This window comes from Saccoglossus kowalevskii, chromosome 22, assembly GCF_978046115.1.
Source record: "Saccoglossus kowalevskii chromosome 22, keSacKowa6.1, whole genome shotgun sequence".
Taxonomy (NCBI): domain Eukaryota; kingdom Metazoa; phylum Hemichordata; class Enteropneusta; family Harrimaniidae; genus Saccoglossus; species Saccoglossus kowalevskii.
In genome coordinates, this window is record NC_140662.1 from 23,313,168 (window position 1) to 23,337,321 (window position 24,154).

At 35.9% G+C, this 24,154-nt stretch overlaps 1 protein-coding gene across 1 annotated transcript in view; it reads right to left on the reverse strand.

Moving 5' to 3' along the window:
* Positions 1 to 860: 860 nt before the first annotated feature.
* The window catches only part of LOC100369525 (3'-5' exoribonuclease HELZ2-like), a 30,028-nt gene continuing 6,734 nt past the window's right edge, over positions 861 to 24,154 (reverse strand). Inside the window, exons 3-28 of the mRNA XM_006819170.3 lie at positions 23,961 to 23,991; positions 23,009 to 23,083; positions 19,580 to 19,867; positions 19,221 to 19,287; positions 17,578 to 17,813; positions 17,057 to 17,281; positions 16,502 to 16,681; positions 15,057 to 16,362; positions 14,652 to 14,949; positions 14,087 to 14,270; positions 13,879 to 13,998; positions 13,263 to 13,768; positions 12,489 to 13,133; positions 11,918 to 12,314; positions 11,250 to 11,543; positions 11,011 to 11,118; positions 10,822 to 10,897; positions 6,741 to 10,554; positions 6,451 to 6,536; positions 6,221 to 6,355; positions 5,955 to 6,083; positions 4,883 to 5,475; positions 4,354 to 4,572; positions 4,085 to 4,241; positions 3,783 to 3,950; positions 861 to 1,806 (exon numbers count right to left, since the gene is read on the reverse strand). Coding sequence (XP_006819233.2) covers positions 1,700 to 1,806; positions 3,783 to 3,950; positions 4,085 to 4,241; positions 4,354 to 4,572; positions 4,883 to 5,475; positions 5,955 to 6,083; positions 6,221 to 6,355; positions 6,451 to 6,536; positions 6,741 to 10,554; positions 10,822 to 10,897; positions 11,011 to 11,118; positions 11,250 to 11,543; positions 11,918 to 12,314; positions 12,489 to 13,133; positions 13,263 to 13,768; positions 13,879 to 13,998; positions 14,087 to 14,270; positions 14,652 to 14,949; positions 15,057 to 16,362; positions 16,502 to 16,681; positions 17,057 to 17,281; positions 17,578 to 17,813; positions 19,221 to 19,287; positions 19,580 to 19,867; positions 23,009 to 23,083; positions 23,961 to 23,991 — 10,444 coding nt within the window. The 3' untranslated portion in view covers positions 861 to 1,699. The remainder of the gene's footprint in view (positions 1,807 to 3,782; positions 3,951 to 4,084; positions 4,242 to 4,353; positions 4,573 to 4,882; positions 5,476 to 5,954; positions 6,084 to 6,220; positions 6,356 to 6,450; positions 6,537 to 6,740; positions 10,555 to 10,821; positions 10,898 to 11,010; positions 11,119 to 11,249; positions 11,544 to 11,917; positions 12,315 to 12,488; positions 13,134 to 13,262; positions 13,769 to 13,878; positions 13,999 to 14,086; positions 14,271 to 14,651; positions 14,950 to 15,056; positions 16,363 to 16,501; positions 16,682 to 17,056; positions 17,282 to 17,577; positions 17,814 to 19,220; positions 19,288 to 19,579; positions 19,868 to 23,008; positions 23,084 to 23,960; positions 23,992 to 24,154) is intronic.

The window sequence follows — 24,154 nt, forward strand, 5'->3', positions numbered from 1 at the left end:
ACTTTGACTCATTTGACCCCCCCTAAGGCAACACTCGGAATGACCTATTCAAAAATAGGGGTGTGAAATTAAGCTTATGGAAGGCATTGAAGTACGTTGGAGATTTGGTTGTGAGACTCATAACTGCATGGTGTTTGGGTAAATAACAATCTGATTAAAATAAGATCCTAGTTTTTTGTTTGTTTTTTCGTATATTTATTATATTTTATTTTGATCTAGTACTTATGTTTTGAAGTTTTGGTAATTGTGAAAAGCCAAAAAAAATCACAAAATCAAAATCAAAATCAAAGTAAAATAATAAAATAAAAAGGCATTAATTACAGAGTAATGAAAAATTAAATAAAAATAAGTTTATGGCCAAAATAATTAAAGCCCGTACACTACATCAGATTTTAATCAGATTGGGTAAACCAAAGACAATAATGTCTAATGTCTTTGGGTAAACATTTAATTAACAGTTGCCGAAATAGGGGTTCAAAGTTGTAAGCTCACGCTACTACTTTAACAATTGCTCATTTGTCACCCCAGGCTCATGTAGTCAAGTTTGGTGAGGGAGTTTGTGATGTAGGTTTGTCTTGGACCAGTAGATTTGTTCGGTATCCAGATATTTTCTTGGATGTAGAAAATCTAGGTTTTCCACACACATCTGTACACGTTCGAAATTTACTTTGCAATATCGCAAGCATGCCGCGAACCACGTTAGTACTATTTTTAGTAAAATCGTGTAATTTTAAAGATATATGGGTTACAATATACTGTGTCACTACTGACGTCATTTGAATGACATATCGTTGTAATTTGCATAAAATGAATGAGTGTGGCGTCGTGATTTCTTTACCTATCCAATAAGCATGAGAACATTGGAGATTAATACAGCACACAGTTTAATTCGTGAATGAAATGTACAATTTAATATAATATGATATAATACAAGATAATATAAGATTGTAATTCTATAAAATATAGATTGCAACCACAGTGTTTAATGTGCATATAGATCAAATTTTATGTAGCCTTTACCCCGAAAAAAAAAATTGTAAATATTTCAAAAGATTTTTAAAAATTTGTAAATGCACTTCAGTGATGATAACAAATATTTAAACATTTATTACAATGCGCTTATTTGATATGGAGGAATGCAGTTTTTTTATGCATTGAAAAGTTACATATTTTGTTAGTCTCGTTTTGGGCTACCCATTGATATGATGTGTAAATGTTACGTTAAAAATGGGTTGAAGAATTATAAATTTATATTTTTTTTTTATAATACAATTCACTAAATTATTTCGAGCTCATTTTAAAATAACTATTATAATATTTTTTTACAATTTCGTTATAAGTAAATGTAAAGTTAAATGTATTATGGTTGTCATGTATATACATACTTGAAATGAATATAATCTGTCATTTTTAAATGTGTATACATTTCTCAGTCTTCGTGATTTGCGAGGAATAAAAATAATAATTAAAATATTAAAAAATAAAAACTTTAAAAATTGCCATTAAAATACACTTCTTGTCTGAGTTGTTTTGAGTACATACATCAGTACTGTACATTATCACATATTGACAGTTAACATCACTAAGTCACGTGAATGCGGATCTTGGCTGTATGCACGAATTACCATATATGGATATTTTCACACCGCCAAATCACGTGATTGCAAATCTTGATTGTACATACAAATTCCCATACAATTTACAACCTTGAAAGAAACTGACGAGCATCCACTATACAACGGTTTTGTTGGTAGTGATTTACAAATGCCTTCCACATGCTGTGAGATTGTAAAAGATCTCGATTTCCTGCAAATATAATTATAAAAATGTTGCTTATCGCAATAACATTATGACCACAAATAAATAAAGAATGGAAATCATTTATTTTGGGGATCGTTAATTTCCATTTTCTAGTTTGCTTCACATCTTCTTCCCCGGACAAGGTAGATTCTGTTTTTAAAGCGCGGTGGTTGTCGCGCCGCGTCGTGTTCGATATGGAACTAATGTATTCAACCCGTATTGTTTGCTTACACGAAATGTGAACACACGCTATGCGACGAGCACCGCTCCTTAAGTTTTGAATCACTGGGAATTCGGAGAGCTTGAACAATCTTTTTCTTCACTGTCTGGTACAATATTAAAGTACGTTATGATATATTTGGTTTGAATGAAAAGTCATACTCTTCATACCCATTTCTAAATATTGCAGTATTATAAGTTGTTCAATGTACTGTGTTTTTGATTCTAGACCCTAGCTCAGATATAATTTCGATCAAGACTAACTGTCACTGTGTCAGTTGTATAAATTTCAATACTCAGGTAATATAGTTCTTGTTCAGACTCCCCAAGTAATATAGTTCTTGTTCAGACTCCCCAAGTAATATAGTTCTTGTTCAGACTCCCCAAGTAATATAGTTCTTGTTCAGACTCCCCAAGTAATATAGTTCTTGTTCAGACTCCCCAAGTAATATAGTTCTTGTTTCAGACTCCCCAAGTAATATAGTTCTTGTTCAGACTCCCCAAGTAATATAGTTCTTGTTCAGACTCCCCAAGTAATATAGTTCTTGTTCAGACTCCCCAAGTAATATAGTTCTTGTTCAGACTCCCCGAGTAATATAGTTCTTGTTCAGACTCCCCAAGTAATATAGTTCTTGTTTCAGACTCCCCAAGTAATATAGTTCTTGTTCAGACTCCCCAAGTAATATAGTTCTTGTTCAGACTCCCCAAGTAATATAGTTCTTGTTCAGACTCCCCAAGTAATATAGTTCTTGTTCAGACTCCCCAAGTAATATAGTTCTTGTTCAGACTCCCCAAGTAATATAGTTCTTGTTCAGACTCCCCAAATAATATAGTTCTTGTTCAGACTCCCCAAGTAATATAGTTCTTGTTCAGACTCCCCAAGTAATATAGTTCTTGTTCAGACTCCCCAAGTAATATAGTTCTTGTTCAGACTCCCCAAGTAATATAGTTCTTGTTTCAGACTCTCCAAGTAATATAGTTCTTGTTCAGACTCCCCAAGTAATATAGTTCTTGTTTCAGACTCCCCAAGTAATATAGTTCTTGTTCAGACTCCCCAAGTAATATAGTTCTTGTTTCAGACTCCCCAAGTAATATAGTTCTTGTTTCAGACTCCCCAAGTAATATAGTTCTTGTTCAGACTCCCCAAGTGACATAGTTCTTGTTCAGACTCTCCAAGTAATATAGTTCTTGTTTCAGACTCCCCAAGTAATATAGTTCTTGTTCAGACTCCCCAAGTAATATAGTTCTTGTTTCAGACTCCCCAAGTAATATAGTTCTTGTTTCAGACTCTCCAAGTAATATAGTTCTTGTTTCAGACTCCCCAAGTAATATAGTTCTTGTTCAGACTCCCCAAGTAATATAGTTCTTGTTTCAGACTCCCCAAGTAATATAGTTCTTGTTTCAGACTCCCCAAGTAATATAGTTCTTGTTTCAGACTCCCTAAGTAATATAGTTCTTGTTTCAGACTCCCCAAGTAATATAGTTCTTGTTTCAGACTCTCCAAGTAATATAGTTCTTGTTCAGACTCCCCAAGTAATATAGTTCTTGTTTCAGACTTTCCAAGTAATATAGTTCTTGTTCAGACTCCCCAAGTAATATAGTTCTTGTTCAGACTCCCCAAGTAATATAGTTCTTGTTCAGACTCCCCAAGTAATATAGTTCATATACATAACATTGTAATAGCATAATATGGATGCATACAATATTATAATATAATAATAACTGGTGAAATGTTTGTTTAAACAACTTTAGTATAAACTCACCGACAAGAATCAATCCCAATTTAGCTCTAGTGATTGCCACGTTGATTTGATGTTCGTCTGTTATAAATCCCAGGTGGTTTAGCAACCAACCACGTGATGGTTTCTCCTCAATTTGATTTTTTGGAATAGATCTCACAGTGGAAAACAAAACATAATCCCACTCACTACCTGTAAATAAACATATCTTACATAAGGTTACTAGCTTATGTTGAGAATATATCAGAGTGTCTGTGCTAGTCAAATGGAACGTAAAATGTTAGCTATTTAATCATATTTCCAAATAAAGGGCTTTTGCATCTTACCTTGGCTTATAATGACTGTGCTGACATTGATTTCTGGGTATCCCTTTTCTTCTAAACGTTTAGTGATTTCAGCGCATTGGGCTCTGTATTGAGATAATATTATGATGGATCTGGATTTGACCTTGTGACGTACAACTAACGTAATGGCAATGCGCACCTAGTGAATGTAATGAAAATGAGATTAGTTATAAATACAAAGGCGTATCTCAGCCTAGAATAGTGAACTTGATTGACACATATTAGGCATATAACAATATATGCTCACATACCACTTGTTCAACTTCTAGTGAATTACTTTTAGATTCTTCACCCCCTTCAGCAGTAGACACAGTCAAGGACTCTTCTTTCCCAATGATATGACAGAAGACAGTTGGTGTATCTTGGTTAGGCCAGATGTTAAGTCCCTGTGGTCTTTTACGAACACATTCACCAGTTACTAGTTGTCCATTATAGAATTGAGTAGATGGGAATTTACATATACCCTGGTGCTGAAAGTTATAGAATTCAGAATTCATGTGAAAAATATCAACCTAAGTATATTTCTTTCCCTCTGTGCAAAATTTGTAAAATAATTACATATTCGACTGTGAAAAAACGCCTTACTGTTTTATTTATTTGCGATAAAATGGACAAAAAAACCTTTTCAGAATAATTTGAAGGGGTCATTTCCAAAACGTAAATGATTGGCATGAACAAATACTAGAACTAGTTATATTTTTTCAAACTAATGAATTGTTGGGCTGTACTTGTCAGTCACCGTCTTTAGTGTTATGCTAATACACTAAAAATGTTACTAACCATTCTATATTGGTCCGTTAACATTACAGCTTTCATCTGATACTGTTCCAGTAGAGATATCTCCATTCCTAACTTCTTTGCCATCGATTCAGTGACAATTGGACGTAGTTGACGATGGTCGCCAATAAGGACTACTTGAAGTGGCTTAGATGCTACAAGAGGTACAACAACTTCAGGTTCAGTGCACATACCACACTCATCGACGATACACTGTTGGATGTTGCAATCAGCAAGTCGCCTTGAGCCTGCTGTACTACATGTACAAAGAATAACGTCACAATTCGTTAGCTCCTCTGCTTCTGCTTTAGAAACTGTGGATTTGTATTTCCCAATGTCTTCTCGAGTCGGCGAATAATTCTGGTCTTTGAAGAGTCTATCAAATTCCCTAATTTCCTCACTGAATTGATTTGATTTCTGTCTAATCAAGTGATGTAAAGATACACATTGATGTTCTGGAGGCATTATCACGTCACGTCTCTTGCTCCTCTGCTGTGGAGTTCCAGGAATTGGGAATTCCTTCTGCTCAATATTGTCGCTGTATACTCGGACTATTTTCATACCAAAGTCCCCCAGAGGAAGTCTTTTCAAATAACCTGTGTGTAGTGTACAAACAATAATAATTACTAGGCATCCAATCTATTTCGAACCATCCCAGATATTTTTCTTTTTAAAAAAATGCAAAATACATTCGTTCAGGATATATGTAAAACACAAGAAGATTAAAACACTAATTTAATACGTTTCAATGTCATCACTATAACTAGCTGTGATAATGCATTCAAAATTGTTGGTAAATAACTGCGCTTGATAACAATTTAGGATTCTGACTGAGAATTAGCCAATGAGAATGATTTAATTTCAACCAACTGACAAGCTCGTTAAACCGTAAAGACCTATCAGCTTGTTTCTCATTTCGCCAATCATGTACAAGGCCATATCCATTGTAACCAGTTATGTACAAGGCCAATATTTACTTGAAGTAGGAGACGAAACGACTTATCAGGTGTTCGAGTAACAGTAATATCCTAATAATATACATATAACTACTATATATAATATTATAGCTACTTACTTGTAACCACATCAATGGATTTATTAGATGGTCCACAATATAACAACTGTTTTTTTGCTCCACTCATTTGTTTGTTCAAGTGATTAAACCAATAGGTTATGTGTACGCCAGTAACAGTTTTCCCAGTACCTTAAATAAATATATATATATATTATTGTAAATTTGTTGGCAAAAAAATAACATACTTTTGAATAAAAAATAATATACTGTCCAACTATGTTCTCATGTCAAAAGTCTTATGTCAATTGCATTCAAACATGATTTACCTGGAGGGCCTTGAATTAGTGTAAACGGTTCGCGTAGAGCTTTTTTCACAACATCATCTTGCACACGATTTAACTTATAGAATGGATGAGATGGCTTAATTTCTGTATCCTTTACCAATAATGCTTGTTTATTTTCTGAAATAAAAAAATAAAATATACACAAATAAAATATAGTATAATATTATTAGCAAAATGAAAATACACTGTAGTGATTGTGTGCAGCTCTTTACCTTCCATAATGATTCTCTTTCCCATGCATATGTTTTTCACTAATTCAGATGTATTTGCAAGATTACGAATGGCATTCTCCATGCGACTGTGAGAAAAAAATACAATTTATTTAAGTATATAGTATATATAGTATAGTATATATAATATAAAAACAATTTCTGTAACTGTACTTCATTACTTTCTCTAGTGAACAAACAAAGATGACACTCAATACTTAGTAATGTTTCTTGCATCTGTATTTGATAACAAATATTCATAGGCTGTGTAAATAATTCAGCTTGAAACTCACCTATCAGAAGATGCCTTTGGGATGACTTCTACTGTACATGGGGAAAGATGTTCTGCTGGTTGACGCAATATATTATCCGGCATCTTCATTACACTTTCGTGAACCCGCAGACGAACCTCAATGAAATTCTCTGTCTCTTCATCTTTTAATTGAGTAACAACACAATGACCTATCCACGTGTTTCCCTTGTTTACTCTGTCAACCGCCCGATTTCTGATAGATGGGTATCTTACACACAAGAATCCATACAAGTGAAGTTGTCTGTCCACACAAAACTGAACTGGTAACCGCAGTGTACCAATAATTTCCTTTTGATCACCATTCCCAATTTGTGACCAACATATCAGGATATTATTGAGTATCAATTTCTCGCCGCTGTGTACTGCTTGGTGAGCAGCTTCCATAGCAATAATTCCTTGCCAAATATTCTGGTATGAATGAAGATTGTCCCGATTCTTCAAAATTGGCACTCTTTTATTTGCAACTGCTGCAAAGCAATGCACTGGATTTCGGCGATGAGCAAGACATACATCTACTTTAGGGCTTAGATTGAAGAGTTGGATCATGGGAGTCAAAATTCCACGTTTCATTTGGGATGAGAGTTGCACTTCCACAACTTCTCCACAAGAATATGTTCTTTCGAATTCAGATGAGTGTTTTTTGGGTCCACACATTTCGACTTCTGTACAACTTGTAACGTTTCTACAAGTATGCATGTAATTATTGATGGCAGTGCTCAATTGTGTGCCATTGCCTGCAAGTACAGCAGATACAATACGTAACCAAAGTTGAGATGGTATACATTTCACAAATCTTTGTGTTGATAGGACTACAGTTTTATGGGTTGGCTGGACGTTATGTGCATCATTTGGAACATCAACAGTATTATCATTAGCATCATAAATCCGTTCTTTCCACTTCAATGTAACTGGACTATTGTCACTTGTAATACTAGGTTCAGAACATGGCTGCAAGTGATTAAAGTTTGCTACACGCTCAGTCAGTGCAACCTCTTTATACCCAGGAAGATTAAGACATATTTTCTTCTCAAATGTGGCATCTACTGCAGCTAGAACACACTGAGGTTGATCTCTGAGGCTCGTTGCCAAGTATAAAGCCCTGGTGGCACGTTCAAATTCGTTAGCAGTAGCTGCTTGCTGATTACATTGTTCACAAATTTCCATGACTTCTGCACTCTCATACGGTGGTTCTTGTGACATTAAATGAGCTATCAGTAGTCGATGTACAACTATATCTATATATCGCCGTATGGGCGATGTGAAGTGGGTATATCCTTCTGTGTTCAGAGAGAAGTGGGTTGTGTGTTCTTTGTTTATATTGTTATTTGAACTTGCATACACTGCTCGTGATTGTATTTGAAAGTAGTTATTTGTCATAATGGATAACTGGGGATGATTCTGGTCATTCAGAATTACTTCTCGTAAGTTGTTCACATCTCCATGTTGACAGAGCATTACTATCCTTTCCCATATATCATTGAAAATGTTGACATTTACATTTTCCTGGTCATTTTTTGATAGGATTTCCTCCATATTCAGAAGTTTTGCTTTTGCAGTCATGCTCACACTATTTCGTAAATGATGTTGGTGTTTTTCTTTCCAGTTCTGAAGAGCATCCGGATTTGGGGGCAGCTGTGTTCGGAGAGGAGTACATGATGGAAAAACAGACATCAGCAATGAGGCTACTTGCATATTTGCCATTACCATCATTTCCTCTATCATAGAATGAGCTAAAGGTGAATTCAATGTATCTTCATCATCATAGTTACAGACCAATGCTGCACTACCAAGACGACGTTCACGGCATTTTGTTGCTAAACGATGAAGTATCAGTATACTTTGTTGCACAACAGAGCTTTTTCCATTTTTCTTTATAATGTTTTCTGCTTCAATATACGTTAGTCTTGATGTGCTTCTAATTATACTACGACTGACCTCTGGAGTCTTCAGTATATTTGCTTCGTCATCCATAATGACTTTCAGTGTTATGACTAGTCTGTCTTCATTGGGTTGCAGACTACATAGATTGGCGCTTAACTGTGGTGGCAACATATGTACAGCTTTCTGTTTATGTGGGTAATTGGATGTTGCTCTACGTCTAGCCTCTTTATCAAGTTCACTCCCAGGTGGTATGAAGTAGGAAACATCAGCTATGTGAATCCCAATTCCATAAGACTTGTCTGGTAAGCATTCAACACTAAGTGCATCATCCAAATCAGTAGACTCTTCAGGGTCAACTGTGAATGTATGTAAATTGCGAAGGTCTGACCTACACGATATTTCACGTGGAGGTATTCGCCAGGAATCTGGATATAATCGTGCTACTTCTTGTTTTGCTGCCTTTGAGTATGTTTCTTTCACTCGATATGCCATCTTTAAAATTCTTGTTCCGTTGACCAGTGTGTCTCCAGGAGGAAGAACTTCCATAACTGCACAAATAGGATAGCGGTAATGTGGATCCCAGCGGAGATATCGAACCACAAACACCTTCAAGTGACGATCACCCAAATCAATTCTTTCAAACCTTTCAATTTTGAAATGCCCACTTTTTGATAATTGACACACTGGTATTGCATGTTTAGGCCTTTCCTTACGTCCAGGACAAATCCATATCATTTTTGGCAGAACCTTAGTGAGAGGCACCATAAGATTAATAGAAAATTCATCAATAACACATGCAATTTTCATCAGCCTTGGCTTCACAGCTCTCTTCAATATTCCAACCACCTGTCCATACATTGCTCTTTCTTCATCTTCTTCACAGTCAGTTGGCAAGATTTCAACAACTACTTCATCATTGTTCAGGGCCCTCCCACATTTCAGCCTAGTACTGATTTTAATAGTTTGGTCTTCTGAATTCAGCTCCACTGCATAGTACTTATACGATTCATTATGAAAAATACATCGTTTGTATGTAGCTGGTTCTTTTTCCAACTTCTTTTCTAATAATTCAATATCATATTCTTTAATCACTGAATTGTCATCTGTTGTCAGTATTTCATCTTCATAGGGATTCCATACATCATCCTCTTCAGAATCATACTCATCATCATAATCTGCACCAAATCTTTGTTTCTTTCTTTTTTGCTCTCTGTCTGAAGCAATCTGCCATAAGTTAGTATTGGCACCATTTCTCACTCTTTCATTGTTGCGTTCATCTGTATCTAATATATTATCAAATTCTCTGCCTTCTTGGCGTTTACGTCTGGTCTCTGTTAGTTGCCGGTCTAATTCCTGTAGTATTTTATCCTGGTCTCTTATTTCTAATACCTCTTCTTCATCATCTGACTCCCAATCATCCCACTCAACCATACTACTAGTGGCTTTATCATGTGGCAACCTGTGCTTAGGAGCTTTATCACCTGTTTCACTGAACGACAGTTCCGTAGGTTCTTGCCAAGGTCGTCGCTTGTTTGGCTCACTCATGGGTTCACTTGATGCCATCTTCTCAGGCCCTTTATCTATGTGTCCTCTTGGGATAAACTCACTGGCCTTAGGATTGAGTTTCATTTTTGACAAAATCTGTTGCTGTATACTTTCTATCGTTAGGGTATCAGGGTGCAAACTACTGTGTTTCTCACACTCTTGTATGTATCTTCGCCATGTCCTAGCACAGTCCTCAATAGAACACAAGGCAACAGGGTCTCCAACAACTACAAGCATTGACTGTGCACGACTTAAAGCTGTGTTCAGAAGTTTTCTATCTGTGAGAAATCCTAAATTTAAGTTTTCTGTAGATGATTCTGCAGCATGTGTACGAACAGGACTGATAAACAGTGCACGGTACTCCTTTCCTACAATAAGAAAAACATACATATAAATCATGGAAAAACTCATGCAATGATTAATAAAAGAAACAAATCTGCATGCTTATTTCAGAGAGGAAATTGCAGCGAATCCATCATTGAAAAGGAACAGCACAACACTAGTTGAAGTTTGTACGAAGCCCTCAACAATTTTGCTCTGCAGTGTTTTGAGATGTACACACCATATTTCATGATTGTTCGTTATTTGAATGCAGATGTATGGAATATATCCTTCTTAAACACATTATTTTTTACCTTGGACATTGAAAATACGGTCAACTGTGACTTCAGTCAGATATCTTTTTCGTAAAGATTGCCGGATTTGTTGTACCTGAAACATCATTACAACAAGATTTTATAACAACTATTACAACAGATTTTATAACGACTATAAACAAAGTAATTTGTTCCATATATTACATACTACAACAATTTCGCACCTACCTGAGTTGAATATGGGGAAATTACCCCAACTTTAGAATAATCAATCTTTCCCCAATCCTTGGGCCAATGTTTGCATAAATGTTCTACTCTGTCAGAAATCTCCATAACCTGTATTGAGAAAAAGAAATATATACATAAGTGTCAGTGTCAGTTTCATGTAAACTGAAATGAATGATCATAATTGCATTGTAAATTAGTGCATATAAAATAATACATCACAAAATTTAACACAAACTCACTTCTGCCATGTTGCAATATGATGTGTCAACCTTCAATTCACTGCCATATGCAGAATAGAATGACAAGGGGTGAATGTCTGGATGCCCTGGCTGTGGTGGGTTGGACTTTGCTATTAACCGACTACCATAGAACGACTTGGATATAAATTGCAGTATATCAGACTGACAGCGATAATTATCTACCATCATTATACGATAGGGTTCAGACTTAGTTCCAATATCAATATAGTAGTCACAGATTCTTTTCAGGATCGACTGGTCAAACTTGAGATTCCTGGCACATTTGGAATATACCTGTATTATAGATAAATAACAAGTGATGAATGTCTTCCTCAAAACAAAACGACTTAAGATATCATCACGAAATAAACAAATCTGACAAAAGTCCACCCATGGTACCTACATATCAAGTGTCAAACTAATTGGTCTGGTAGTTTTCATGAAGGAGTCAAAATAGAATTGTTTATGGATGGACGGACGACAGATGATGATGGACAGTCACCCATAAGAACAGCTCCATTCTGTCATCTTTTATGACAGTGGAGCTAATAAAAACGTGAAATTAAACAATCATATACCATCATCAGTACAGATTAGTTAGAAACATGGTCGATCCTACATTAATGGTATATTATAACACTCATAACAAATTATAATAAATTTGTTACCTCTGGGCTCATCTGTTGATGGTCCCCAGCTAAAACCACCTTGGTGTTCTCTGTTGCTAGTGTCAGTGGTGTTATCGCCTCACACTCTAAAGCCTGTCCTGCTTCGTCTATAATGATATGGGTGAAGTGCCCTTCCAATCCAATCCTCTTTAATGCAACCGAGTTGGCCAATGTTGTGACAATAACCGAGTACTTCTTTATTTGGTCTATATCATCCACCATGGGCATGTGCACACACTCAACACCTCTTCTCTCTTTTATTAGACAATATTTAAGGACAACCTCCGGAATAGACTGAACACGTATTGTTTCTGCATGAATACGCAATGGTTTGATCTCATTGATCCCTTTTTCAACCAATGGATGTAAGTAATCTGTTATATACAAATCTGCAGCACTGTACAAATAAGCACAGAAAAATATTATTTATTGGTTTGATGTAATGCATTGTACATATATCAAACTTCTGTTGTAGTGAAGTGTAGTGCAGTCTAAACAAGATAAGAACTAAATAATCTAATCTAAATAAATTCCCAATCGTTCATTTTAAATTGTAAAGATATTTTCTCACCTATTTGAATGTGTACATATTAACACTTTTGCTGTAGGCTGCTTCTTAACCACTTGCTCCACTGATACTGCTAGTGTGAAAGTCTTTCCAGTTCCGAATGGCCCATATATAATCAAAGCTGGTGATACTGTCTGTTTTGGTGCCAGTATCGAAGCCACAGCCTTTAGTTGGTTTTCGTTCATTTCCCTTCCTGCCACTTTAGGAACTCTGTGTGACTGAATTGGTAATCCTGGAACAACTGGGAAAATGATGTCCAGTTTATCGTCACACATGCCATCAATTGCATAATGCTGGCGACAGAATGGCACTCTGTTCAGCTTGAACTGAATGCTTACTTTAATTTTGTGGCCTGGTTTTACTGTCAAGTCTTGACAGAAACGACTACTTAGTTTGATAATTAACAAGTCTTTTCGTTTACCGCCTTCAGCTATCGCTCTGGCTTCGTAAACTGTATCCTTTGTTTGACCTTGAGGCTTAATTAGTATGTCTGAGACGCTTCTGATGATGAGTCTACCAGCATCATAGTCTTCAGATAGTTCTCTCTTCAAGAAAATTTTACTGTATAATTGGCCTTCTGGTGCATACAGTGTTGTATTCGTAGATTCCACTGAATCATACACTTTAATTGTAGTGTCATAACTTATGCTGTGAATAGAAAAGAATTAAGATGGTTTATTACACATTGTATGCAATAGACTGGAATTTTACAAACCTATAAATGATAAAGAATTTGCGTGGTCTACATTGGCAACTTTAGTAGATGTAAATGCATACCTTTGTAACAACTGCATTTGACTAAGTTCCTCTATGTTAAGAAGTTTATGCATCTGATGTATGTAATTTCTTTTGTTAACTTGCTCCTCACGTATGTATGTAACCTGCTCAGCAAATTCTGAAGGATCTTTATATTTTGTTAGCAGTTTACGATCAAAACTGTCAATAATGTCATCATCTCCATAGTCAATAATGTGGCTATTGGATGGATTCCATGCTTTCACATTGGTTTGTTGTCTTCGTTCTTGTAGACTGCTTACATCAGCATGATTACCAACATGCGCTGTTATTTTTTGCACTAACACAGGCTCAGACCCGAAATCAAACACTACCCACTGATGGAAACTTCCATAGGTAGTGGATTGAAAGCTAACAGTGATTATATAGTCTCCATTTTCAGTGATAAATCCACTACCTGATGCAACTTGCAGTTCATCACTACTCGATGATAGGTAGAAGTGCTCTCTGTGAATGTCATGAAGCAGCCCAACTTGTTTCAATTGTAGCTGTAAATGAAAATTTACTTTAGTGATAACAAAGACAACTCACTCACATTGGTGACCTTCACGATTTTTGACGAAAATGTACAGTTGAATATACCCACAAAATCACCTACCGTATTTGATGTCAATCTAAATTCCCATGTCCAGGTTGATTGCTCAGTAATATTTTTCTCTAGTGTAGTGACTAGTTCAGTTGAACATTCACAGCTAACATTCTGTAGGCTCTCTCGCATCTAAAAAGAACAATGGCATAATTTATTACTTCTTTCTTAAAATACTTCAATATTGTAAAATAACATTAATCATTTAAACCAGACTTACAATATTATTTTCATTCAAGTACTTCTCAAGGATTTTGTCAACAAAAGAATACAGATGAGTTTCTTTTGCTCGCTTCATTTTCATTTTGCGATGGTCTTTTCTTTCACGCCATTCTGCCAATTCTTCTTCACTATGTGCATAACCACACTCTCCATATGGGCATGAATCTTTGTGCTTAGATTCTCTGAAAATACAATATATTTATGGTTTAATTAAATTTCAAAAACAATTTGATATCTGCTGGTCGTAAATCATATCTTGAATAAATGTGTGCATTTTTAGCTGCATTTGTAATAAAATAAACAAGTTCAATGAGTGGGTGCTGTAATGGTTCATCAGACACTCACTGTTTTTGCTATGGAAGACAAATATTTAATAAAGAAATATTTTCTAAAAAGGCAATCTTCAGTATATATTAATCAAGATGTATGTTTCACTATACAAGAGATTTAGTTTCTACTACTATTTGAAAGTAATGTGCATTTTAATGCTGCCTGTGTGACCAAAGAACAGTCACTTAGAGACTGACCATTTTTACAATATGGTGTAATAAAATGAAATGTACCTTGGACATATTTGAAGGTTTTTTGTATTCCATGGTGGTGGTCTATATTGCCATTCATGTTCTCTATCTTTATCGGTCATCACTCTTTGTTTGTGTTTGGAGGACGTACAGTGTTGTTGAAAGTTGATTTTAGTATCACAGCTTTTACCACAATAATCACAGTAGTATGCACTGATCAAATGTTTGTTAAGATCTAACTGAGTCTTGATTTGATGTGGTAGCATTTCATTCTGTTCATGAGTTTTTGTCTGTTTCACTGGAATGTGCATCATCTTCTGTAAATCTTCTCTTTTAAGTACTACAAAAACAAAACAAAAATAAAAACAAAATAGTGAATTATAACTCACGAAGAACATTATGTAGGTCACAAATGCACTCCGATGCTAAACATTGTTGGTGACCTACCATCATACTTCGCTTGCCATTTCCATAAGGTCATCTCTTCATCACTATGTGGATTCATGCAATCTCCTCCTTTTAATATTTGATAATGATCTTTTCCCAAAGCTGCATGTTTGCACATCGATAACAGTTGATACTGCTTAGGAATACTGTTAACAGCTATCCATTTCCTCTTCAAGTTTAACAGTAATTCCATATTACTAGCTTCCCATTTGTGTAGACCATTGTCACAGTGGCCTTGCATTCGGCTGCTTTCGTCAACTAGTTTTCCATTTGTTTTCCAGCATTCTTTACATACACACTTCAACTGAAATGGCATATTCTTTCCATCTCTGTGCTCATCTTGCGGGGCCTGGTACAGGGATGCTGCGACAATATGTTCTCGTGTAATATCTGAATCAGCCTCCAATTCCCATACCAGCTTCTCTGCAACTGAGTGAGCGAAAACACACTCAGACTTTTTATTGTCAATGTTTTTGTGAAGTATGCGACGACATAGTTGAAACTGTTTGTTATGTTCTGCTTTTGGGTGCACCGTCCCAATCCTAGAATATACAGCTCCTTGTTCAGTCTCCACCAAATGCATCATCATTCTGTTTTGCTGCAGTGAATGACTACATTGACGTTTTCTCTGGAAATCTTGTATGCAAATCTTGGACGATTCTTCAAAACATTTTTTACAACAGAACAGGAAGTTTCCCTTGCAATGCTCAAGGAGAGCTTTCACTCGTTCTTGTTGTTCGTCGGTCAATTTTGGCACAAGTGACCTACCAACAGTGTTGTGTGCTTTATTTGGCAAACATACTTCATTAGCAACAGTCATCTCTGAAGCAATATTGCGGTTACGGTTAGCGTCACCCATCTCCAGCTCACATGTCCTGTGGTTTGGCAATGTTTTGAGATACTCCAGTAAAATTCCTCTGTCCAATTTGTCATCTCTTTCTCTGGTCCAAAACTCGATTTCTGTTTCTCCATGGCCGAAGAAACATTTGTTTTTGGGAACTGCACATCTTTTTTTACTGCAAAACTCAAGGCAAGGTCGATATTTGCCAAGATAACCATTCATTATCCGTGCTCGAATTTTATTCCAGTAACGAAACTCTTCATTTTTCTTGCAAGATAGCAAGGTGTTCTTAGCGCAATTGTGGGGATCTGTTCTTGCATAGTGAAAGCTTTCTTCTCCATATTGGCCTGGAGATTGTACGAAGCATTTGCTGCATGCCAGGGCGAAATCGTGCGTCTTCAACATGTTTTGAAATGATGGTGATAGCGATTCCAAAGTTGGTTTCATAATTGGCAACTTTTTATTCTGTTCATGAATAGATAAAGCATATTTTATATATATGAATTAAGTCGTCACAGATATCCTTACTCGAACAATACATTTGAGAATTGTTTGAATTGATTTTTTTTGCATGTTCAACGTAGTTGATAGAAAGTTATTATACCTTCATATTCGCTCCTACAACTTTCCATTCGTCATTACCATTGTTTGAACTTACAACTGAGGATCTTGGCAGTTTTTTGTTTTTTGTATTGTTCACCTCCAACGGTGTTATTGGGTGTTGAATATCAGGTTGATATTGCTGAACTTTGTCTTTGGTCATTGTCGGTATCTGCTGCCTTTTCTACGAAAACATTCAATTACCTTTTTTAATAGCAGCAATGCAGATTGAAAGTGAACAACTTTTAAAGCGGGAGGGTCGTCACCTGCACACGCGCGGGAATTGAGTCCCAAGCGATGATAACACGCGCTAAAACGCAAAGGCTCATGGGTATACGCTTGTTTGTGAACAGTGACACGCTATGGCCACCTGACGCATGCGTAGGTGACGACCATCCCGCTTTAACTAATGTAATGCATTCCGTCAACAAAACATACATTGTAACAATGAGCCCACTACTGACTATTAAATGATAGTGATTACATTGGAGGATATGTTATTAATATGATAATATTTTCCGTACAGTTCAAGTAGAACACTTTAATATTATCCGCATACCTTTTGCGCTGTGACCATTTCCCAGCCGTCACCACTATCATCAATCTTTGTTTTCGTCTTCTCTAATGGCAATTCTGCTTGATGTCCTGGTGAAAGTAATTCATTCGCATTTCTCATTGGGATATTCAATTCTGTATTATTGGCTTCCACGTTGGGATCCGGAGAGTTTGTTGTGGTCGACCTCATCGGAATGCATTTATTCTGGGACGTCATTGCATCCGTTTTCTGTGAAAATGACAGTTGACATCAAAATGGAAAACATAGTTAAGAGTAAAGATTATATCAGTGGCCTACGAGGAACATGACGTTTTTAATGTCGTGGTTTCAAAATTGTTGAATAACTCAAATCCATTATAGAAATATGAATTCCTCGCCAGGATCCGTAAAATAATATTTCACAGAAGAAATCATTGAGTGTTTGCATGTAATAATAGTTAAGAGTGTAATATAAGTCAATAGAATATTGATATAAAATGTTATCCAATCTTCAGAGATTATATGAAAAATATTGAAATACGTACACGTTGTTTAGAAGCTACAACCTTTAGTTTACTCCTAGTTGGAAGCAGATTGGGGATTATGTCCGGTTGAGGTTTTCTTTGAGGTTGAACAGATGTTTTTTTAGTACTGGCCCTTTGAGATGAAGAAGAACGGCGTGTGCTCACATCTTCTTTCTGTTTGCCAATACCTGGTGATGGTGCAGCTGTACTTGGCGCTGACGAGTGCCTTGTCCTTTGTTGTTTGGGGTCAGATTGTTCTGAACAAACAAATAAATAAATAAATATTTTTCATGAATAAACACTGGGCAGTGTGAAGAAAAGGATGTGGCATTCAGTTATGAAAGCAAAAAAGAGAATTTGTACATATAATCTATCGTTGGGTTAGACAGTTAGGTTGTTTAATATGGTGGCCCATATACTATACAATTGGCCTGATACATGAAAATCGCTACTTGAAAAAAAGTCGGTCGGGTACTTGAAAATTGCTCGGCTACGTGAAAATTGCACGGCTACATGAAAACCAGTCGGCTACTTGAAAATCGATCGGCTACGTGAAAATCACGGTAACAATTTTTCAATTTTTAAAGAAAACAAACGAGAAACAGTCGACTGTATGCAGCCCAGTGGGCTGACGATGATGCATTTGTGTCGGTTATTTTTTATGGTGTACTTAACGGTATTGTGTTAAAACTCATATGCATGTTTACATGAAAGCTTGCACCACGTAAAATGAGGAGTTGAAATTTAAATCCAGAGCAATGGTTTACATAAACACGGAGCTCTTCAACTTAACAACGTTGAGACGAAATACCTATACGCGTGATGATTTAGACATGTTTTTCGATAACATGCAATTATAAATTTATGTATTATTATTACCAACAGGGAAGGATTCATGTGTTCAGTTGGTTTTGAACTTGGGTTCTTCACCTGGTTTGTTTCTACTATACGATGTAGTACAACTTGAATATATCTAGTACTCGAGTACCAATCTGATCTATGCATATATCCTGTTTGGCAATCGAGATTCTGTCATCGTTTTTAATATCCAAATTACACGAATGATTAGTTTTTGTGCATTCTTAAGTATTACAAATTATAATACTTGTATAGATTTTTTTTTTTATTTAAAATAATGTTTAATGTTAAATAATGCGTCCTGTAACTGAATTCTGCCTTCTCATTGGTTAAGGTTAGTTGGAGGGAGTCGTGACTACCACACTCGTGAAAGACTACATTCCCAATTCTGAACATTTTAAACATGTGGAATTTTTCAATGTATTCTTTGGTGCTATCGCCTCAGCTTCGACAATCACGCCGATTTCTTTTTTCAAGAATAAGTCATGATAATTGAGAGCAATTTACATATATGAACTTTGCATCACCAGTAACCTCGTAACTGAGGGTACGTGGTTCACCTGACTTCGTAAGCATACACAAGAAAATCGTACATGGTGTACAGTACAGGTCGCATGTTACCTCGCAACATGCGACGCGATTTTCCAGATAGCCGAGCAATTTCAATAAAGCGGCGCAATTTTTAAGTAGCCGACCGATTTTTTTGTTCAAGTATCGGACCAATTGTTGCTGGCACATCGCATTGTATATTCACAAATGATGGACATTCCTTATAATCGTTAATGGTATTATTCATAGTATATTACCTTGGCGACGTGTTGGTCTTGAGCGATGTTTCTTTTTCTTAGCTGGTGATGGTTTCTGGTTTTGCATCTTAGGAAATAATTATTGAGATACAAACAATGACAATAAACAATAAGGCAATTAAAGATCTTGTAAATTACTATGGATTAAAAACAGATTATACTGATTATACTAAAAAATCAAAACAACGAGACGCGTGCAGAAAAATATATACCCCATCTCTTGAAACAAATATTTTGATTAAATAAACATTTAAGAAATAAAAGATATTCGACCTCGAGTTTAATATCAATATGCTATGGAATATGGCATTCAGTTGTTAATTACACATGCTTAAAACTCGATTCGTCAGAGTGTGTACCTTTTTGCTATGAGCCAGCACTTCTTTGGGAAGCCACTCCTCCTTGACCTTGCCGTCATCTACGGGTGGCGGGGCTACTCCTCCTGTGTTTCCCATTTCTCGTCGTCGAGGGCGCACTCGTTCACTGTACCCGGGGTAATATCCGTAATCACCGGGTAGTGTGCTATACGGTCCTCGCTGTTCTTCATAAACAAACGATGGTTGTGGAATCAACCCTTGTGCCAAGAAAAACAGCGTGCGGGGATCAATGTACTCAGGCTCGTTTACAAACTCGTAATTTCCCCTTGTCTGAAAATATACATTCAGAAAAAAAAAGTAAAACATCATAACGTGATTCGGGGTTGAAACAATGTATGTTAAACTTATAGAAGTCAGATGACTGCGCACTAAATTGACAGTAAATCTGATTTCACTTACTACTCAATATCTAGCATGGATCAGACATAATTCTAGTGTAATTGACTGCTGTCTGTTGTCATCTTCGGCTCTAAATAGCACATAAACCCGGACAAAAAATAAACATATCGGCTCTGCCTTTATGTTTATTTTCAACCGGGTTTCTATAACTTTTACGTAGATCTAATCCGCGACCCGTATAAGCCCAGGCTGTTTATTCAGAGACTGGTCAGTGAGTAAGAGTGATTAGCGGACATAGTCCTAATTAAATAGAATTCTCCTTTTTTAAAAGTCAGTCCATGCCTGTAATCCCTCATTATCGATCTGAATTTAGTTTCCAATAGATGAGTATTACCATTTGTCATGAACGGGTCATAATTCAAATTATTGTTTCGTTCAAGTCCATTGGATGTTTTGATTGAACAGTCATTTAACATGTGTTCCTATTCAGAAGGTAGCAGAATGCAATGAGCAGAATCACGAGCGATCTGATTTTTTATTATTATTATTTTAACTAGTTAGAGGTGCTTTTTAAAAACTGATTAACGGCAAGTAAAACTAAAAAAGCTAAATATACAAACAAAAATAAAACATAGTTGAACTCTGGTGACCTTGCCCTTTGTTATAATACAATTCCCTTTATCATAGTTTGTTTCAATATAAATATGCATTGTCATAATTAATTTTGAATACAAACAAGTTTTGGGGTTGAACCAACAGTGGGGAATCAGTCTACCGAATGTCCTTAAAAGATGTAAATATCTTACAAAAACATTGGTGTCTTATTTGTTTAATTATTTTAAGGGACATAATTTCAAGCTTTCTTCAAAGTAATTCAGATATTTTAGTATAAAAACAAATGTCTCATTGAAAAAAAAAAGTGCTGCATTTAGATGTGAATAGATTCATAAAACATGCAAGATAACAGAAAATTTTAGCTGGCTTTAGTCCAAGTATTTTGTACAGGTGTCTGTCAAAAATTAATGATTCACTGAGACAAATATGAACTGCCTCATTGTGTGACTACTGTATTATATGAAAAGTAAAAAAAAACACCCTTTATGAATAGCTATCATGTTGCAAGCTCTGCTTTGTATGCAAATCAACTTAAATAGTTAGTTGGTGTCCAGTGGAGGGAGAAGTCAACAGTACTGTTGCCTCCTGAGAATCTACATCTTCAAACACTGCAATCTTTGAAGTGCGTTTTTAAACTAGTATTATAAAAACTCTATCATTCTGTTTTAATAGCTGAGAAACATATTCCTGTGAGTTTTCATTTGTCGAATGAACTGTTTGTCAAATACAGAATACATATATTTTAGAATAATTTTCTTTTGCTTTTAATATATTTTTATGTATTGTTTTTGATTTGATAACTTTGAACTAAACAGATTTTCTATTAGCTTCAGATCTTGATCAAAGTTAGGCACCCAGTTCATAGGAGTGCTTATATTGATTTTCTGACATCTTGTTTTCTGTATAGATTTTATTGGTAGGTTTGCAAATGTGTATCAGACTGTACAATCTCTGCATGAGTTGGTTTTGAAACCCAGTATGGGATTCTGAGATACATTACCAAGGATATTATTACAAGATAAATCATTTGCTTCATTGAACACATACAACAATGCATATTTTCACTGAGATCAGTGATCTTTGATGTGTATCACCAGTGATCAGTCAAGTAGAAACAGTCAAAATATTTTATCAGATTTTCTCAATTTTTGCATGATGTTTTCACACAGGACATCTGTTGTTCAAACTCGGGGAAGACTTTATACTGATGAATAAGGTGACTTATATATTGAATATTCAAGAGTCACACACGATCTTGTTCGCATTTGCGTTACTTGGCCTCAGGCCGGCTGAATACCCAGGTTGACCAGTTATCGTATGTTGACAGGTCGAAGAATAAGAGTGCAGTAATTCAATAATGGGTAATGTACAGTATTATAATAAAAGTTAGAGTTGACCATCACAAACTGAATATTTTGAAAATTAATTTGCAAGGGAAATCACAACACAAAATTATATGATGCAAATTAAACACTAAGTGAACGAAAAGAAAATAATGTTTGCACATTGTTATCTTCTCCTACACTTTATAACGGTCATCCCTTGGTTTAGATTATATTCCGGCGCAGCAGCAATTTCATTGTTTTTTTAGAATGATCCAAAAACAAACTTTTCAACTACCCTTCCATGTGACAACGTGCCCATCTGGTGTGACGTCATCCATTTACTCACTTGCATGAATACTATACATTTTTGGAATGGACCATATATTCCAGGAATTTCGTCATTGTAACACATTTTATAATCGTTAAATGATTAGCATAGATCCAATGTTTAATTGTTTCGCCAAAAGATGAAGAACACTAGCTATCCTGGGGCTGTTCTGCAAAATCTAATCTGTACCAACAAAATTACCAAAGGAAAATATTCGGTGTTTGTGCGAGTCCGGAAAATTACTGGGCTACACGAAATAAAATGAAAGTGACCAATTTGAGAGTCGTGCATTTAATGAAATACAGTGACCCCTCGCTAAGACGCGCCTCGGTAAGTCGCGATTCGGCTAAGTCGCAGGTAGTTTGATGGCTCCCAAAATTTCTATTGTGTCTTGACGGCAGTTTTGAAGTACAGACACTAATGTTTTGTTGCATAAAGAGACAATTTTACTGTCCGTCAATTACTGAGATGTGAATGGGTGACGGCGGCCTTACTCAAGGTGTCAACAGGGGTGTCGAGTAGCAACTGTACGTACATGTACTTCTCGGCCGCCCCTTTGGTATACCTCTATAAAACTCGCTACAATGAGTTGAATTCATCATTCTGATCTCTATTTCTCAACTGAGCAGCATGTCTAAGCGAAAGCTATCCAGTCTGTCCGTACGCCATAAACTCACAGCGATCGACCGTGTCGAGAAAAGGTGAAACCACGTTAAGGGTTGCACGTGATCTAGCAATGGGTGAGCCCACTATTCGTAGTTTCAATATGATACGACATTTAATTACTATAGTCTTTTGCATTACCTGCTGTCCATGGCCATATCCTGCGGCACCTGCAGTAACTATCTCGTCCTCAAAATCTTCTTCGTCGTCTGATACCTATTTAAAAGGAAAACATATCACTAAAATCACTCATTAAATTAAATTTAATTTATATTCTAAGCACATGGTGTTGCATAACTAACATGGCGTGTACAGTTAATGGTTAGACCCTTTCATATTGATATTTAAATTGAAATTATCACCACACACAACTAGTAGTTTGGGGAGTACTAGTAATAAACGCTAATGCGCATGCGCTTTTAATTACTGGTACACACTAGTAATCAAACGATCAAACGCGCACATCTGAATTTTTCATTATTGTTTATCCAGCATACTAATTACTATATTATGTTACTATGTATTGGTAAAAAAACATAAAATCGCTAGGTTTTCTATATTTCTTCTTCAATACGTTTTACCACGATATAAATTAATTGTTTACCACGGTTCAAACCAACAGTTTAACACGATACAAACTAACAGTTTACCACAGTTTACCACGATACAAACTAAATGCACGACATAAAATAGAACGCACTGTGTTTGGAGGCAACCACTGCATTGGTGAGTCACGTCTTAATCTGGACTCATGCAACCATAACATTTATTGAATAGAATCGAAGGCGACCTGGGCGACCTTGTTTAGAGCGTGGGTGAAAACAATTCTTCAATAACTTTACTTTGCCATCTATATTGTCCCTATACTGTCGTTATTAGATTCTTCCCAATTCATGGAGACTGTTGCGTGTTATAATCGAGTAGCGAGCGTGTTATTTTACATGTAATACATAACATGGTGTCCTTGTGTGTGTGTTTTTTTCTATTTCTATAATTTTCAATATAATTACAACTTGCAAAAATGAATGAATATTCTTAGCATACTAATAATATGAAAGAAAATTGGCTGGCAGTATAATAACCGTCTTCTTACCTTCAAATCTTCTGATCTGCAGTCGAACGATCTAAAACACAGAAATGAGACTTGTTTAGCTACGTGTGTCTCTTTGTTATTAACTTGTGCGCGTCATAGCAGTTTCGGTCACGTGGGACAGTCTAGTTACTTTTTCTACGAATTTGCGAGGAGTACAAGGAATTTGTGGGAAGATCGTTGATTTAATCGTTTCC